The sequence below is a fragment of the Piliocolobus tephrosceles genome, chromosome 13, assembly GCF_002776525.5.
Source record: "Piliocolobus tephrosceles isolate RC106 chromosome 13, ASM277652v3, whole genome shotgun sequence".
Lineage (NCBI taxonomy): Eukaryota > Metazoa > Chordata > Mammalia > Primates > Cercopithecidae > Piliocolobus > Piliocolobus tephrosceles.
Genome location: NC_045446.1, coordinates 110,847,390 through 110,867,179, shown reverse-complemented (window position 1 = coordinate 110,867,179; position 19,790 = coordinate 110,847,390). Strand labels below are relative to the sequence as shown.

Here is a 19,790-nt window from a genome sequence, read left to right as displayed (position 1 = left end):
AATTGACCTTTGGATTCAATGCAATTCCAATAAAAATTCCAACAGGCTTTCTGTGGTTGTTTTGATTTGGGGAACTTGAGGAGCTGCCTGATTCTAAAATTTATATGTAAGAGCACATGCCTGGTAATAGCCAAGCCATTCTTGACAAAAAGAACAAAGAGAAAGATATGTCCTTCTAGTTACTAAGATTTATTATAAGGCTCTAATAGACTGTGGTTTTAGGGCAGGGATAAATAAACAGGCCAATAAATAAAATAAAGTGCTCAGAAAAAAATCCATTTATACAAAGCAGGCATTGAAAAATAATGGAGAAAGGATAGACTATTACACAAATAGTGCTTAGGTTATTTGCTACCAAATGAGAGGAAAAGTTAAATTGTATCCCAATCTCACACAAAAATCAATCCTAGTAAAGACTTCAATACAAAATTTCCAATTTTAAAACTTTTAGGAGAATAGCTTCGTGAACTTGGAGTAAGAAAAGATTTCTTAAAACAAACAGAGAGTGAGAGAGAGGCAGACCACTAACCATTGGTTGATAAATCAACTGTATTAAAATTGAGAACTTGTATTTCTTAAAGAAATAGAGCATTAAAACAAGTCACATATTATGGTTATATGCTTTTAGTACATGTAAAGATAAAGATTAAAGTCCAGAATACAAAATAATTCTATGAATTAAGAAAATGACAAACAACTTAATAGAAAAAAATGAACACAAGACAAACAGATGGCACAGAATAGGAAACAAAATGGCTCATAAATTCATGTAATGATACTTAGCCTCAATAGTAATCAAGAAAATTAAATTAAAAACATGAGACTGTTTCAGACCCAACAGATTGACAGAAATAAGGGGAACAAAGCTTTATTATACCAGGTGTGGGCAAAGAGGAAGAGCAACTCTCATGCACTGTTGTTGAGACAACAAATCGATACAATCATTTTGGAAAACTGTTGGTATTACTTAGTAAAGTTGCACATTGCCTTTGACCCCGCAAACTCATTCCTAGATAGATGCCTGAGAAACTCTGAGATCTGTGCACAAGAAGGCAAGGAACAAAACCTCCATGGCAGTTCTACTTATAATTAAAAAAAGAGAGAGAGATGTAACTCAAATGTCCATCTATGATAGAAAGGTAAACGATTTGTGGGTTACTCCTACAATGGACTACCATACAGAAATAAAAATGAATGAACTAGAGCTACACCTATTAGATGGATGAGTTTCAAAATGATGGTGTTGAATGAAAAAAGCAAGTCAGTAAGTATGTGCAGTATGATCCCTTTTATATGGAGTTCGAACAGAGGAAAAAGAAATAATACATTGTTTGGGATACATACATAGGCATTAAAATTACAAGGAAAAACAGATGAATGATTAATATGATGATGGTTACCTTGAGGTGGAGTACGTGCATAGATTTACTTGGAGAGGACCATTCAAATGAGATTTGAAAGTCCTAGTAGTATCCTATTTCGTAACCTATGTGGTTGGTATATGGGTGTTCAATTTATTGTAATTATTTAAACTGCATATACTAATATACTCTTTTACACTTATGAAATATGTCACAACAAAAATGTAAACATTTACAATTCTACAAAGTAAACACTTAGACATTTTCTTTGATTACTTACAAACATACTTCTCAAAACTTTTTAACAAGTTGAAAATTACACTCGTAAACAAGAATAACAACATGAGAAAACCTTATTAATTTTGCTAGTATTTACCTAATGATTATAGAATTACCAGGTAAGTATCTGACATTTTCACCAACGATGAAGTTTATTCTATCATTTTGCTCCTAAGATATTATTACATAATAATTATTTAAAACCTAATCCTTTGAAAATGTATGTATGCTTTATAATATACATAACATATTAGTAAATTAGTACTCATATCTAATTTGTCCATAACCACAACATTAAATTGGAGAGGCATGATCTAAAAATTTCTTACTGGGAAATCAAAATATTTTTGATTAAGTGAGACAGCTGTTCTCAAACTGAGAGCGACTAACATGAGCACACATTAAAAATGCTATCTCCTAGACATACCCTCTGGGTTCTGGTTCAGTTAGCCTGCAGAGGGTTCTGGAATATGCATTTTAAATACGCAGTCCAGGTCATTCTGTTGCAGGTAGTTTATCAGCCACAATTTTGCTCCAAGTTTAGACCCACCATTAAAGCCACATCTTTAGAGAGCTAGGACCTTGACTGCAGAACTACTTTTTATTTTTTATTTTTTATTTTTTTTTGAGATGGAGTCTCGCTTTGTTGCCCAGGCTGGAGTGCAGTGGCCAGACCTCAGCTCACTGCAAGCTCCGCATCCCAGGTTCCCGCCATTCTCCTGCCTCAGCCTCCTGAGTAGGTGGGACTACAGGCGCCCGCCACCTCGCCCAGCTAGTTTTTTGTATTTTTTAGTAGAGACGGGGTTTCACGGTGTTAGCCAGGATGGTCTCGATCTCCTGACCTCGTGATCCGCCCGTCTCGGCCTCCCAAAGTGCTGGGATTACAGGCGTGAGCCACCGCGCCCGGCCGACTGCAGAACTACTTTTACTGAACATTGACATGATGCCCTTGACCTGCACTGGGGACTCTGTAAGAAAGAAATGCTCCCTTTTAAACTCATGGCAGAAATTGGAATGAAGATGGAGTTGACAAAATAATGTATGTAGAAGAACAGATTATAGAGCCCAGTACACAGAGAATACTCAGTAAATGTTGCCTTCTTATTGTTAACAATACGCTGTCTTCTTTATGAGAGCACTTACGAGTTAGTTCTTTCTGTTTTTGGTATAGGGAATAATTATGCTATTTGTAATACAGCAATTTGACAGTATGGTTCTTAGTTCAATTTATTTTGATACTTGGTTTAAGTGGCTGTCATAGCTAACAAAAGGTACCTCCCACGGATATGTAGATCCCAACAGAAGAAGTGAAACACTGGTTGGGTTTAATGAATAATTATACCTATTTTTTCCCACCTCATTTACCAGTTATCCTAAGCAGTTTGTTTGTCTCCTATAGACACTCAATTGAGGGACTTTTGGATTGTTTACCAGAGTGCTTTGAATCAAATTAGTGGCCCCTCCTTAGCACTTCATAGAATTTCATGGCATGCAGAAACATGCCTATTTTTCTGTACTATTTTATATTCCTCGCCTTTTTCTTTCTCAGCTAGTTCTAAATAATGCCTTTTTGTTGTTATTTTTATATTCTTGTTATTGCCTTAAAGAGTTGTTGGAATACAGTGAGAGGAAGGGAAGGAACAGTGTGGGTAGGCACGTCGCTAAGATGGAAAACAAAGAGGGAGAAGGGATGCAAGTGTCTTGGTCAGCTCAAGGTCACATACACCCTGGTACAGTAATCAGAGTTAGGGCACAGGTATCCAATTCACATCATAGTCTTTCATGGACATTTGTCTTTGTCTTTCATGATATTTATCCACCAAGTCTATATTCACTGGGTAAATATGGACAAATTAGTAAGATCTTCCATGGAGAATTGTGTTATTTTTGTTTATAAAATGTTCTCCACTACCTCATAAAAGGTTGTGGCACATCTTGTTAGTTAACTGGGAGAAAATTTCCAATGTTCACTGTAAAGAATGACGGGGGAGCAGTGCATCTTTGATTTCTCTTAGTTGTGTGTGTGTGAACTTAGAAAATTTATTTTAATTTTTAAATTTTCATTGGTTGAATTTTCATAGACCAAAGTAACTGTTATCAGTGTACCCAGTCTTTTAAATTTTTATTTATTTATTTATTTATTCGATTTTTTATGGAGTCTCACTCTGTCGTCCAGGCTGGAGTACAGTGGTGCGACCTTGGCTCACTGCAACCTCTGCCTCCCAAGTTCAAGTGATTCTCCTGCCTCAGCCTCCCATGTAGCTAAGAATACAGGCACATGCCACCACACCCGACTAATTTTTTATTTTTAGTAGAGATGAGGTTTCACCATGTTGGCCAGGCTAGTCTCGAACTCCTGACCACAGGTAATCTGCCCACTTCGGCCTCCCAAATTGCTGGGATTACAGGCATAAGCCACCACACCCAGCCAATCCACCTAGTCTTAATAGAACTTTATGAAGATCATTATTTTGAAAAGAGTTTCCTGTTTTTTCATATAGTTTAGGATAAATTTTTGTCTTATATTTCCACCTGCTGATAACAGTTAGCAAAAAGATCCAAGTGCAATAATAATTGGTTTGAAATGAGTTTACATAATTTTTAATAAATGAAAACTGCTCATTTCCTTTTCATTAATGCTTCACTGTTTTAGCAGCTTTTAATTTCTCTTGCCTTTTTGGAAAGCCTTGCATGCTTGATGATTTTCCTTTTTAAATAGCACTTCGGCATTCAGAAACATCAGCAAGGGTTTTGGAGACTATTCCCTTAGGAAATTTCTGTAAGGAAGCCTTTTCAGTAAGTGGCTTAGTGTTTTTAAGATGTTAATAACGTTGCTGATTTGGTCTTTCCTCAGGTTGCAGTTAAAATTAATTGAAAAAAAAAAAAAAAAAAAAAAAAGACAAAACTCTCACTTTACCTGAAAGCCAGATAGTATTAAGGAATGGTGGACAAGTAAAGTAGACTTTGAAGTAATTAATGGTATATCCTTTCACGGACACTGAATAGTCATGGTTTACTACAAGAAAAGATTCATTCTCATACCTTTTAAGTGATTTTCAGCAAGGAAAGAGAAAGCTAGATTAATTGCCATTCTTTCAGACACAATTCTCTACTAGCTAATCATCTGCACATCTACAATAGTGATAATTAATGACATGGAGATAATGAAGGATTTTTTTTTTTTTTAAACCCTACTCTGTATGCTTACTATACACAGGGCTCCATGTTAAGTGACTTAGATTTGTCATTTCACTTAATACTCTAAACCACCATAAGGGATGAGTAGTATCAATATTTTAATTTATTTTATAGATTTTATAGGTTCTCAGGAAGGGTAAACAACTTACGTGAGATTATCTTGTGCTCAAGGTGATTACCTTTAAATACTCACTTCTGTGAGCTTAAATAGAGTATAACAGAATAATCTATTCTGCTTAAAATACTCACTTTCCTTGGTCAGGCTTCCTCTTGAGTTTTCTTCAGCTCTTTTTGGCTATTCCTCAGTCTCCTTTGGTAATTTCTCCCTCTCTTCCTGGCCTCTAAATTTTGATCCCGTAGATTCTCAGACCTCTTGAGATTGAGGCCTCTTCTAGTCTCACACTCTAAATTCTGCCCCAAGTTTAAAATACCATCTAAATGCATGTGATCGCTATATATGGTTATCACCATCCCAGACAGGTCTGTGAACCCCTGTCGTGGATCTTACTGCCTGCTTGACACCTCTCCTTGGATCTCTTGCAGACATCTCATGCTCAACATGTACAAAAATCAACACGTGATTTTCTCCCTGAAACTATTTCTTACCAAATTTTTATCATCTTTGTAAATGACATCATCATCCATCCAGCTGTACAAATCAGAAACATCTTTGATTCCTATCTTTTCCCTCTCTCCGTATCCAAGACATGACTTAGTCTCATAACTTCAGCTTCCAAAATGCAGCTCAATGCCATCCATTTCTTCCCGTATCCCTGGTCCCTGGGCTTTTGCCAGAACTCCAGCCCTGGTCTAACATAATAGTCATTTGTTCTTCCTGCATCCTCTCTTTCTCCCTCCAAATTATTCTCCATATAGTATTGGGAATTATTTTTAAATGTAAATTGAATGATGCCACTCTCTGGCTTACAATCTTCTAGTAGCTTATTATCGTCCCTGAAATAAAATTCAGCCTCCTTCTCATGGCTGACAAGGCCCCTGCCTTCCTCTGAAGGCCTAGCTCCTGCCACCCTAGAACACTCCACACACACTGGCAGCTTCTCATCCCTGCAAACATGCCACTCCCAAGACATCAGACCTTGTCCCTGCTCTGGCTGCTGTCTGAAATTCCTCCCCTGGTGCCTACCCCGACTTCATCCTTGCTGGGTTTCTTTTTCTCCCTCAAATCTTGGCTGAGTGGTACCTTCTCAGAAATCCTGCTTGAAATTGACATGGGTTCTCCATCCCCACTTTTGACCCTAACATCCGATTTGTACTTTTCATAGGACTTTTCTCCTTTGGAAATTACACCTTTATTTGATATATTTACTTGTTTATTAATGCTCTGCCCCACTAAACCACAAATTCTATGAGGGCAGGGACTACTTCTGGTTCATTTACCACTGTAGACCTAATACCTCGTACTAGGTAGGCAATAAATATTTGATGAAAGAATGAATCAAGTACATCCAACTGGTAAGTGGTGAAACCAGGATCCAAACCCAGATCTGTCGGACTCCAGAATGTGTGTTGTGCACTATTATGCTATGAGTAAAAGTAACGCATGTTTGGTCAAATTTTAGTATGAAATACATTTTTTGAAAATCGAAAATTCCTTTTAAAAAAGTCTTTTTTTTTTTTGGACAGAGTGTCTGTCTGTCACCTAGGCTGGAGTACAGTGGCATGATCACAGCTCGCTGCATCATGTGATCAGGCTCAAGTGATCCTCCCACCTCAGCACCACAAATAGCTGTGACTACAGAAATGGACCACCATGCTCAGTTCATTTTTAATTATTATTATTATTTTTTTAGATGGAGTCTCGCTCTGTTACCCAGGCTGGAGTGCAGTGGTGCGATCTCGGCTCACTGCAACCTCCACCTCCTGGGTTCAAGTGACTCCCTTGCCTCAGTCTCCCAAGTAGCTGGGACTACAGGAGCGCACCACCACAGCCAGCTATTTTTTTTTTTTTTTGGATTCTAGTAGAGATGGGGTTTCACCATGTTGGCCAGGATGGTGTTCATCTCCTGACCTCGTGATCCGCCCGCCTTGGCCTCCCAAAGTGCTGGGATTACAGGTGTGAGCCATGGCGCCCAGCCTTAATTTTTATTATTTAGAGACAGAAGTCTCCCTGTGTTGCCCAAGCTGGTCTTGAACTCCTGTTTCAAGCGATCCTCCCACCTTGGCCTCCCAAAGTGTTAGGATTACAGGTGTGAGACACCACGTCTGGCCTCTTTTGAAATTTGATGGTCCCTATGATAAGCCTCTGTTGGCTATAGTGTACTTGATGGACCTCTCTCCTCCAAATTGACAGTGACGGTACATAACATAAATTTTACTATATTTCACATTTTGTTTACTAAGATGGCCAGACAAGGTCCCTTGCAGTGATTCTTCCAACTCCATCAAAAATTCTATGAAATCAAATAAAATGGCCTTGTACAAGTTACTTAACTTCTTTGAATCACTGTTTCTTCATCTATAAAATCAGGAAATAACTATTTTCTAGGGTCACTGAAGGGGACTCAAGGAAATAATAGATGCTAAGCCCTCATCAATGGGCTTAGTGTTTGGCAAATAAACAATAACGGGTTATTTTAAAAGAAAAGTCTTAATTCTTTAGTGACTGAAAGACTCTAATCTTTAAGGTCAACTAACCAGGTTTGGGTTGTTGTTGTTGTTGTTGCTGTTGTTGTTGTTTTAACTGTTTCTAAATCGTAACATAGTCCAGAGGAGCGAGATTGACATGTGAAGTCATCAAATGCTGATGAAACAGCGGGGGAGTAGGCAGGAGAGCTGCCTCGGAAAGGGCCCCTAGGAATCCACACACAGGCTCTAGATCTAGATGAATCAGACTCAGAATTTCCACTGCATTTACACTTTATGACTGTAGCAAAGAACAGCTAGAGTCCCAGGTTGAAGTTGATGCCATTCTTGGAATTTGTGTTTGGCTCATGAATTTACATTTCCCACCACGGTAAACTTCTTTTTATAAGAGGAATATAGCAGCACACTTATTCTTTTCTAAATTGCTTTTAAAGAGAAATTTGATTCAGTTTATCGATTCTGCCCAAACAACAACATAAAGGTAAAAACACTGATTTTTAGTCATGAGAATTTCTTTCTTTCTTTCTGTTACCCCAGAGGACTTTGTTATCCAGCATTTGCCAAGTGCTCTATTTCATGTGGTTTAATGAAAACCTTGGGTCCCATTTTTCTTTGAGATCAGTTTGAGAGGTCCATATTTCTTTCATTTAAAAAGTCAGAATTTCTTTTCTGAATCTCAGGTTTTGAGTATTATCATGACAAAGGTAGACAAGCTGGCAGAGGAAGCTGCAGAAGGTCTCTGAGAATCTGAAAGCCTAATAAATAGAGATGAATGGATTTTGAATAACAAAACCGTAGAACCATCTAACTTTGGGAAAATAAGATAGAACTTTTGTTAAATATTTATGTGTTTTGGAGAATAAAATTTTAGAGCTAAATACTAAAAATTTTAAGATTCATCAACTTTTACCCTGAAGCTTTAATTTACACACACATACATACACACACAAAAATGCAGAAATAAAATGGAACCTTAATGTCTGTAATAACTGGGACTTTAACTAAAGGAATGGCCAAGTAAATTGTTTCACACCATCCTAGGGGGAAATTACTGGTGTTTCTTAGTATTCTATTGATACGGTTTGGGTCTGTGTCCCCACCCAAATCTCACGTGGAACTGTAATCCCCAGCATTGGAGGAGGGACCTGGTGGGAGGGGATTGGATCACGGGGGCAGATTTCCCCCTCACTGTTCTCATGATAGTAAGTTCTTATGAGATATAGTTGTTTAAAAGTGTGTAGCACATCCCATCCTCCACCACCCCCCCAACACCTTCCTCCTGCTCTGGCCATGTGAAGAAATGCCTGCTTTGCCTTCTGCCACAATTGTAAGTTTCCTGAGGTCTCCCCAACCATGCTCCCTCTACAGCCTGCCAAACTGTGAGCCAATTAGACACCTTCTCTTTATAAATTACCCATTCTCAGGTAGTTCTTTACAGCGGTGCAAGAACAAACTAATACATCTATGGATTTGCTCTAATATTTATTTACTCATTTTTCAAGGTAATCAGTTTAGTTTTTTTTTCCATTTATGAAATCATGTGTTTAAAGGCAATGGCATCAAAGCACTTGGTTGCTTGCTTTACATTCCTTAGTGTCTACAAGGAATTATTTTGTTAAATTCAAATTTTTTTCCTCAGGACAATACTGGGTTTATATTTTATTTCTTGGTTCTTGGTTCCAGTAGATTTTTACTCACTGAATTAAATCTGAGAGAGTCATTGTTTTCTTTCTGATAGTATTTTCCAAATTATCTCAGAATTAAGATCATTTTCTCTATCTTAGGGGTTTTTGTAAAGTCAATTTCCTTTTTTTTTTTTTTTTTTTTTTTTTTTTTTTTTTTTTTTTTGCGTTTTTGGAAGGAGACTATACCTTCAAGGGCATCTGGCCCACCTGGCTAACTCAGGGTTCCATGAGAAGTTGAGGCCAAAGCAGGGGCCACCCACAGCCCTGGCCCTCTGCACTCCTTCCACCATTTTCAGCTGCACTTTGCAACATATAGGAACAAAATATCCTTGTGCTACCTTCACGAAACTAAAAGGTTCTGCCACTCTCATTTTTCCAACCCATGTACATTTACATTATTCTGGTGAGAAGGAAAAACTCAGCCGGGAGCGGTGGCTCACTCCTGTAATCCCAGCGCTCTGGCGGGCCGAGGTGGGCGGGTCAGAAAGTCAGGAGATCCAGACCATCCTGGCTAACACGGTGAAACCCCCGTCTGTACTAAAACATTAGCCGGGCGTGGTAGTGGGCGCCTGTAGTCCCAGCTACTCGGGAGGCTGAGGCAGGAGAATGGCGTGAACCCGGGAGGCGGAGCTTGCAGTGAGCTGAGATCGCACCACTGCACTCCAGCCTGGGTGACAGAGCGAGACCCTGTCTCAAAAAAAAACAAAAACAAAAACAAAAAAACTCAGAATAGGGTTGGAATAAATAGTGTGGGAATTGTTTTACAAATAAAACAATAAGAGCAGACTTTGCCAGTGATCAGTGACTCAAGTTCATGTTTTAGGGGGGTGGCATTTAAAGAACCCACTTCTAACAGCAGACCCAAAGACGAGGAATTTTGTTGTTTTTGTTGCTGTTTCTATAACATGGGAGCACCTCAGAATGATACTTTCTGGTAGAAGACTTAGAAATACAACCATACATTTTACAAATTTTATTGTAAAATTTATCAAATCACCACACATTAAAGTTCTATAGTTGTATCTTCGTAATAAAGTATGGAAAACCCTAAGGCAGAGGACAGAGAAATAGTTGTTGCCATGAGGTCTCTTGGTTTGCAAGAGTTAGGGGTGCCTCTTTGGGCATCTACCAGGAAAGTTGACTTTTGCTGAATTAGTGTTGCTGGGGTATAATGCCTGGAAATACAACAAAGTCCTTGTCGGTTGTGATTGTAGGAAACTATTCTTCAAAATAAGAAGCATTTAAATGTGTATGATAGAGACATGTTTCCCTGTGATTTAGGCAGTCTGTATTTTCAGGGAAATTTGTCTAAATAACACACAAATGTCAACTTAGTTTTGGGATTCTACTTAAAATTAACTAATGAAAGTAATTGTGTATCAACACGACCAGGTTGAGAATACAAACAGAACAGGTAACAACAGGAGACATGAATACAATCTATAGTGGCCAAGTATCTCTAGACTCACTGCATTTCTGCTAATGTTAAATTAATATTCAGAATACTTCCATTCTTCTCTCTTGGAGGTTCAAAATAAGCATTTCAAATATGGGGCTTTTTTAAGGGTAAAAATTGGGTGATGTGCTATCTACAGCCCTTTTTCTCATTTTATGCTTTGAATATTCTGATATGACACCTAGATGCTTCTGCATTATATGTTAAGTCATTTTCCCCTTGTCGAATTAGTTTGCCAAATTGCTTTCTGATCGTGACTTTTCAGCAGACTCCGTCCTCTGCACGGCTGCAGATATTCCTTAACAGCATTTTGCAGTCATCAATGTAGAGACTCATGGAAAGTGTGAATAAATATACGCTTGTAACTTCTTGATTTGAATGACCCATGTAGTTATAGAAACCAAATTTAAGGACCAGGGTGGCCTGTTAAATTAAGAATGTTTGTGGCAGATAAGAGGGAAACACTAGGAACCTTGTTTTTTTCTGCCTTTGGTTAACATATAATTAACTCAGTAGCAAATTTCTATGTGACTACAGTCTTTAAATTTAAATAATTCCACTAATTCTAAGTTGATCCAATGCAAAGGTTTTCAAGACTTAAAGTAATTAAATGTTATCTTTTTCAGTAAAATAATATATTTTTGCCCAACTAAAATAGGGCAATATCGATGTATTTTTGTACCCTAAAGTATTCCACAAAGGAATTCAAAAGTTACGGGGAGAAAATAAAGAATTCTAAGTTAGTTTGTTCTTAAAAGTCTCAAAAGGTCACTATCATCCAATATGTCTCATTAGAAGTTAAAAATTACTAAATAAACCTACACATACAAGCATACATATATGAGTGGGTCTATGTTCTTTAGTTAGCACTTTTGGATATATATAACTTCAACTTAATACTTTTCCTCTAATTTCTCTGTCAGAATGCAGCATGATCTAGGATTGAAAAATATTAAATACAGTGGCAAAGCATTAGTTATGAAAGATGCTACATGTGCGTAAGGGATTGTTATTTCATCCAATGGTAGACTATCTTAATTTCAAAACTATTTCACCATCAGTATCTTATGCTACTGAAGAAAACAACAGCTAACCTAGAGGCTAGATGCAAACAGAAACACACAATGAAATGTACAGAGAACATTCTTCCTCCATTTGTTTCCTTAGCAAATAGAATTTGATTGCTGAGTTCTTCATGGAATGATGAGTCTTTTGTATTTTATTTCTATCTATAGACACAGAGATCTGTCCCTCTGCCATGGAGATGTTGTCTTATATGAGAGTCGTATTTCAGCAAACATAATTAAACCATCACAAACAGAGCCTTCCATTAGTCAGAACAGAGTTATTGCTGTTGTGCTATAGATGCATATGAAAGTATTTCACATTCTGCTGGGGGGAAGAAAAGACCATTAAATATTGCCTGGGTTTTTCTTGATCAGATTGTTTATTTCTCAACATTTTAAAGAGATACTTAATTTTTCTTGACAGCTATTTTTGTCAACACGTTAGAGAAACAAATATTAAGGGCAAAATTTGCATGGGATGCCAAGTGCTGGTATTTCCTGGAGTAATGCATACTGTATGCATAAAAATAAATCCCATACTGTTCTCCAGCAAACGTCCTTGGCATTTGATGTGCTTTCTAAAGCTATATTCTCATAATGTTCTGCATCTAAGGTTTCAGGGTGGCAGTGGGGCGGGGGACGGGAATCATAATTTGATTGGTGTGGTTCAATACACATTTGAGCTTCATGCAAAAATAAAAAGCAGACACTAGAGGGTGCTGTTTGATTTCCTTTTTCACTGGACTGTGCAGCTGATGTCAGCGTATGGGGCACTGCAAAATGCCAGCATGGTCTTCTAAACAGGCCCAAACTGCCATGAATACAAGCTGTAGAGATCCCCTGAGTTTTAGGAGAAAGGCTGGGAAGTTCAAAATACGGTGGATGGTAAATTAATTCAGAATTAGTAAAGAGGTAATTCTTTATTACCCTAGCCTTGCATGATTGTCATCTTTTGATAATTACTTAATTCCTTTGGTTGAAAGAAATTTTATTAGATTTCAAGCTCCCACTAAATGTCAAATGGTTCTAAAAATAGCTAGAATATTAGACAATGTTAAACAATTAGCACTCTCAAGTTTTGTCATTAGAATTTTGAGTAGAATACATACCTACTACTGGTTAAGAAACTACAGAATTCCCAGTGGTCACAAATGCTAGACCCAAAGATGTTGTTTCTTTTGATATCAAACAAATACCAAGTCAATAAGATTCCCAGTTAACTTCCTTTTCAACCTTTGCTAAGCCTGCACTTTCCTACCCCTTCACCCCACAAGCAAATCTTTCAGAGCAGCAGGAAAAGGCAATGCTCTGAAGTTATCTTAACATATACTATCATATGGCTTCTCTTTGTAAAAAGAGAAGGGATTAGGTTTGAGGGAGTAGGAGAGTGGCTAGGGATCCCAGGTCAAGTGTCTAGTGTCACTTTGTGACATAAGAACATTTGAAAAGAAGCTTCATGTTCTTATGTTACATACAGGAAAATTAAGGTATTGAGGCATGTAATAATTTGTGTCTCAAGCAGAGAATTAGTAGAAGAGTCAGGATCATCTCTCAGTTCTTCTGCCTTCCAGGAAGTCAACCAAAGGACCCATTTGTTTTCAGTTTTGTAGAAGTATTTCTCTTTAATCCAGATAGAAGCGATTGACTCGAAGGCAATGCGAGCACTATCACCACTGATTTCCAGCTCTTCTGCCTTCCAGGCACATGGGAAGTTGGTGCTTCCTCATCTCTAAAAGTCAGTTACAGCCATCTGGCTTGCATTGACCAATGAAGTGGGAACAGAAGCGATACGTGTCACTTCAGGCAGAAGCACGGAAGAGCTAGGGTAAGATTCTCCATGCTGTCTTCCCTTGCCAAGGTGAATCTTGAAGCCACACGTTGAGCTGACAACATTGAAGGATAATAAAGTCTCCAGCAACTTCCATTCCAGGATGACAGCGAAAGCAGGGGTGACTTGCGTGAGCAAGAAAGAAATCTTTGGTAAGTCACTGAGATTGTGGGGTGTTCTATTTTATTTTTGAGATAAAATCTCATTCTGTTGTCCAGGCTGGATTGCAGTGCCATGATAATAGCTCACTGCAGCCTCTACCTCCCAGGCTCAAGCGATCCTCCCAACTGAGCCTCCCAAGTATGCTGAGACTACAGGCATGTGCCACCACCCCTGGCTAATTTTTGTATTTTTTTGTAGAGATGGGTTCTCAGTATGTTGCTCAAGCTGGTCTCAATCTCCTGGGCTCAAGATCTGTCTGCCTGGGTCTCCCACAGTGCCGGAATTATAGGTATAAGCCACCACATCCGGCCTGGGGTTTTCTGTTGTGTCATTACAACCAGGTTTATCCTGATGGTAGACATGTGAAGGATGCCAACCAAGCGAGAAAACCAAAAGCCAAGAATGAAAGTGTGGCAAAAAGGATTTCGATTAAAAAGTTAAAAAAAAAAAAAAAAAAACTAAAATTTTTAATCGAGGAATCTCTAATGACTTTAATATGGGAATCAATAAAGAGATGCTGTCAAGTAAGTAATATACCATTTCCTCCTTGTATGTTTTCAGTTAAAATTCATCTAAAAAGGTGGGCATGGTGGCTCATGCCCATAATCCCAGCACTTTGGGAGGCCAAGGTGGGTGGATTGCTTGAGGCTGGGACTTCGAGACCAGCCTGGGCAACAGGGTAAAACCTCATCTCTACTGAAAATATAAAAAATTAGCCAGGCATGGTGGTGTGTGCCTGTCATCCCAGCTACTCAGCAGGTTGAAGTGGTAGGATCACTTGAGCCCAGGAAGTCGAGGCTGCAAGGAGCCAAGATCATGCTAATGGACTCCAGCCTTGGCAACATGGGGGGGGCCTCTGTCTCAGGGAAAAAAAAAAAAAAAAAAAAAATTCGTCTAAGGATCTCAGGTAAAACCATAAACGAGACATTATTGTATTCAACTCATAATCTGTTTGATTTCAAAAGCCTAACCCTTTAATGGTGTGAATGAAAATGGTGCATAAGCTCATCTCAATCCTCTGATCCTGAAGTGTGGGATAGTCTGGAATCCAGGTTTTCATGCAAACAAAGAACACACGCCTAACATTCATTTCTGTCTTGCTGAGGAAGAAGTACTATGTCTCAGCTAGAATAGACAATGGTTTGATTCCTTAATCCATCTCAATGCTCAGTATTTTCCCAAAAGATCTTAAGATGTCTAAGCAGAAGCAGACACATATTTTTCTCCATCAATACCAGTTGTCGGCTTAGCTGCATAGCATGTGTGACTGCTCAGATAAGCTGGAATGTGTTGATTCTCCCAGGGGGCTGGGAGAACAAGACAGCTCAGTGCACAGTCTGCACCCCACTTCTTCAGCCTAGTGACAGTATGATGCCACAGCTTTGACATATGAAACAATGGCCATTTCACCCACACTCACGCTCAAGAGCACTAAGCATTTTTGCTCAGCTTTTCAGAGTTCCCAGAAAAATACAAAAATGCGATCCGTTTAAATCCAAGGCAACTTCAAAATAAACCTGAAGTGGGTTTTACTTTGTTTTTGCCCTTAAAAAGCAAAGCATTCCAGGGATATATTTAGTAGGCCCTCCATTTTGTAGTTAATTATAGCAGATACGTGTTTGTGTACCACTTACCAAAAAGGATGCTGCCTGCTTCTCTTCTACACCGTACCTTAATGCTCTGCTAATGCTCTGTAAGTACACACGAACAGCAATATAACGGTGCATTAACGTTTTGGCCAACAGTGCCTTCCTGGTCCAATTGCTGCTATTTCTTTTAAAAAAAAATTCATGGCATGCTTTTTAGTGTACGAAGCTTAACATCAATAAGAATGATTCCAGCCACCAAGTAATGAGAATATTTGAACACAAAGTTTATTTAAGGATAAAACACATTAAAAAGTATTTGGTTGATTTGTAAAAAGAGAAGGGATTGGGTTCAAGGGGGTAGGAGAGTGGGTGGGGTTCCCCAGGTCAGCAGTATCCCCAGTGGCCAAAGCTGCCATGGCAAGGTTGAAGGACACAGTGGGTGGAGAGTGCCTCATAGACAGAACACATACATATCATAGATCAGACACTTCCAAACGCCAGCAAGATTCCTTAGAGGGAGTCAAACCTTCCAGTCATCACTTCAAAATCATTCCAACAGGCCCTCTCTCTGTAAAAAAAACGTAATCCAGAAATAGCACTGGCTTGACAGATTTCTCTGGTCAGATTTCCAGTCAGATTTCTCTAACCAGAATTTTTTTCCTTTACTGGTTTTTCATGTAAACCAAAGTTTCTAGTGACAACTGTTTGGAAATTTTACACACGAGATATGCTTTCCATAACTGACTTGTAGAAGCCCCGTTTCATATTCTGAAAGAGGAGCTTGGATGTTCGCTGGTTTCTGGACCTCAGACCGTTGGAGGCAGGTGGCATCATTTTGAGATGCTGGACACTTTCAAATAGGTTTTGACTTAAGGGCACACACTTTTTATCCTACAGGGAGTTGAAGTAAATTACAGTACTTTATATCGCAACTTCGAGTTAATTATGAGATCGTGCCTGATTTATAGACAAAATGCCATAATGAAATCTGGATCATGACGAGAAGAAGCGTCCAGACTTGGAGTTCGACTGAAGAATTAGAGGCTGTAAACAGAGAGGAACACAGTAAGCCCTATGGGGAAAAAAATACCTGTTTGATAGTGATGAGACATCTTTGCAGCACTCAGCTAAAGAAAGGAAACTTCGTCGCCAAGAACCCATTTTACCCAAATGACCCTAAGGCAGCAAAGTAACAGAATTAACCCAATCTTTAAGAGAGTCCTACTTTGGGAGGCCAAGGCGGGAGGATCACGAGGTCAGGAGTTTGAGACCAGCCTGATCAATATGGTGAAACCCATCTCTACTAAAAACACAAAAATTAGCCAGGCGTGGTGGCGTGTGCCTGTAGTCCCAGTTACTCGGGAGGTTGAGTCAGGAGAATCGCTTGAACCCGGGAGGCAGAGGTTGCAGTGAGCTGAGATCGTGCCACTGCACTCCAGCCTGGGCAACAGGGCGAGACTCCATCTCAAAAAAGAAGAGAGTCCTGCCAACCTCATAAGAGGTCAGGGAAACCATGTGCTAAAGCTTGTTTGCTGGAGGAAGCATTCCAATCCCAACCTTAGCCTGAGTAGACTTGACAGCCAGATGTAGACCAATATATGGTCCTTAAATGGCTGGATAACTTGTTTTTTAAATTACCTTTATATTTTAGGTGAAAAAGCAAGGTTTTTTGTTGTTGTTGTTTGTTTAATGGCCCTAGAATTCCTTGGGTATGTTCCCCATCTTTCCTCCTTAATTTCTGGAGTTTTTGAGGGAGAGTTGCTGACTGAGTGGGCTTCAAATCTGAATTTCTCCTTCTGGGGGTAAAGAACCTCCCGTGTCCCCTAGCTGCCTGCCCCAAGGTAGAAGAGCGTCTACCTCTGCAGCTCTTGCCATCCTCCTGCAGGGTTCCTGTTACACAGCTGCAGAGAGGCCCGTCCACCCTGCTCGTGCAAATCTGCTCACACCCTCCGTTGTCCTCACACCAGTCCAGCCCTACAAAAGAGCAGTTAGGAAGATTTACTACAGACAGTTCAACCCTTCCACTGGTATCGAAGGGCAAGGCTTTAAAAAGAGAGGAGGACAGGCCGGGTGCCGTGGCTCACGCCTGTAATCCCAGCACTTTGGGAAGCCGAGGTGGGTGGATCACGAGGTCAGGAGATCGAGACCATCCTGGTTAACACGGTGAAACCCCATCTCTACTAAAAATACAAAAAAATTAGCTGGGCATGGTGGGGGGCGCCTATAGTCCCAGCTACACGGGACGCTGAGGCAGGAGAATGGCGGGAACCCGGAAGGAAGAGCTTGCAGTGAGCCGAGATCGCACCATTGCACTCCAGCCTGGGAGACAGAGCGAGACTCAATTCCCCCCCCCACCCCCCCCCAAAAAAGAGAAGGACAAAGAAAAGCTCAATGCCATTGTTGAATGTTTATAAGTCAATTAAAAGATGTCTTTAAGAAAGCGGGTGATGTTCTCAAACCGGTGTCCCCAACACCAGCCTCCTCATCCACTGGACCCACATCAGAGGTGAAATACGTCTGAGCCTTCAAATCCCATTGTTTTAATAATTTAGGGTGTGTTTTAGAGAACATACATACTTTTTCTCCTAATAGGTCCCACTGAAATGATCTGTTCTTTGGGTTCTTTTGTGTAATCTGTGGCAATCCTGGAATTTTGTGGGCAAGTCTGCAAGACAAAACACCAGGGGAAAAATTTCACACAGTTAAGCTGGTAACTTATTCTTCACCATGTTTTCACCTCTAAAAGAGGCAGTGACTCTGGCCTCAAGCATTATTGCTGCTCAGATTAATTAGAACCAATGCATTCTTGATCATCGAATCCTCTGGGACTCTAGGCTGTGTGTTGAACAGAATTAAACACACTCTCCACACTGGAATTAGTACTTTTTCCTTTTTAAAAATCTCTCCTTCATTTCTGATGGATCCACACTGGAATGAGATTCAAAGAGGCTCCCTGCCTAGGAATAGGACTGCTGTATCTCATCAGGCACTAATGTATGCAGTATCATCTGTAAGTTACCCTGACCATAATTCACATCTTGATTCTGCAAACATGGTGTTAGCATAAAGCTGCAATGTTAAAGGCTAGGGGCCAGGTGTCGGGCAATCAAATCGTAAGGACCCAGCCCGTAAGTGGTGGGGGTGGAAGCCTGGCACAGAAGAGATGATTGGTTTGCTACTTCATCCCTCATCCCCTCCAGAGTCCTGATGTAGATCAAGTGAGCTGCAGGACACCTGGATAAACTGTATCCTGAGCTCAAGAGTTTGGTTCTGTAGTGGAGTGGAACTTGGCCCAATGGTCATTAGAGTCAGGCCGCCTGGCTCCTTGAGACTCTAGTGCAGTGGTTCTCAGCCAGGCCAACTGGCAACATCCGGAGACATTCTGGGTGTTGAAAGTGGGGGAAGGTGTGATTGGTACCCATGGGTAGAGGTGAGGGATGTTGCTAACATGCTACAATGCACAGAACAGCCCTCCACAACAAAGAATTATTCCGTCCAAAATGTCAACAGTGCCGAGCTTTGAGATAACCCTCGTCTAGCGTTAAGCCCATGACTGGTTGACAATTAAGAGATAGAAGAGTAAATAGATATATTTCCCGGTGTTTTCTCTCACTGTCCCATCAAAGTTGACTGTCCACCCCAAGCATCTAGGAATGCTTCCAGTCCAGCCACCTGGCATTCACGATCCTCATGTTGGGAAACCGAGACAGTGAGAAATAAGGCTAAGCACTTTGTGTTCACGCTCTCACTTACGATTTTACAGGAGTACTTTTCTGAGTCGCAGAGTGACACTGCACAGTGAAGGTGAACTTCGTCGTAATCCCCGATGAATTTAAAGACGGTGACGTGAAAGCGACAGGTCAGGGAGACTGCATTCTCCTCGATGCCGATGGTGTTATCCTTGATGTTCTGACACCTATTCAGAAAAAATAATGGAATCTTTGCTTCACATGTTTTCCTCTTACACTTTAACCCTCATCTTCATTTCAAAATTTCACTTTTCACATAAAACCGTCATCAGTGCAGAAATGCCTTTACATTGGAAAGTGACCTCTGGACTGCCTGGGTTTGTCATTTATTATCACTCCCTCATATTTTCATAGTTTGTTTTGAAACATCAAACACCACCTCGAATTAGTATCCTAACTGCAACTAAAAACAAAACGACGCAGGGACCACACGCAATTTCCCCACGCTTTTCTCATTCCGCCCCCTCATAATGCTGTGTTTTACCGATAGCAATTTAATAAACACACGATTCATTCTTACTTCTTCTGTACTTTCTTCAGTTAATTATCAATGTTGGCAGGGGCCCCTGACGCAAACCCTGTTGGGAATACTTCCCACACGTCAAAATAGGAGCTGGAGGGGAAAGACGATCGGTCAGGGCGAGCTGCAGAGTCGCTTTGATGGAGCTGACTGTCACTTTTCTCAGCCCCCTTCCTTGTGGTATTGAGCCAAGAGACAACCCCAGCCAAGACATCTCTCAGGCACAGAGATCTTGCTTCAACTACATATAGTTCCCCAAAGGCATCAGAGTCTCTTATAGTCCTGTGTCTTT

The 19,790-nt window shown here is 40.0% G+C and overlaps 1 protein-coding gene across 1 annotated transcript in view; it reads right to left on the bottom strand.

Annotated features, from left to right (window-relative positions):
* Window positions 1-15,489: 15,489 nt before the first annotated feature.
* TECTA (tectorin alpha) overlaps window positions 15,490-19,790 on the bottom strand; it is a 92,117-nt gene continuing 87,816 nt past the window's right edge. Inside the window, exons 21-24 of the mRNA XM_023208479.2 lie at window positions 18,983-19,145; window positions 17,807-17,894; window positions 17,087-17,203; window positions 15,490-16,273 (exon numbers count right to left, since the gene is read on the bottom strand). Coding sequence (XP_023064247.2) covers window positions 16,173-16,273; window positions 17,087-17,203; window positions 17,807-17,894; window positions 18,983-19,145 — 469 coding nt within the window. The 3' untranslated portion in view covers window positions 15,490-16,172. The remainder of the gene's footprint in view (window positions 16,274-17,086; window positions 17,204-17,806; window positions 17,895-18,982; window positions 19,146-19,790) is intronic.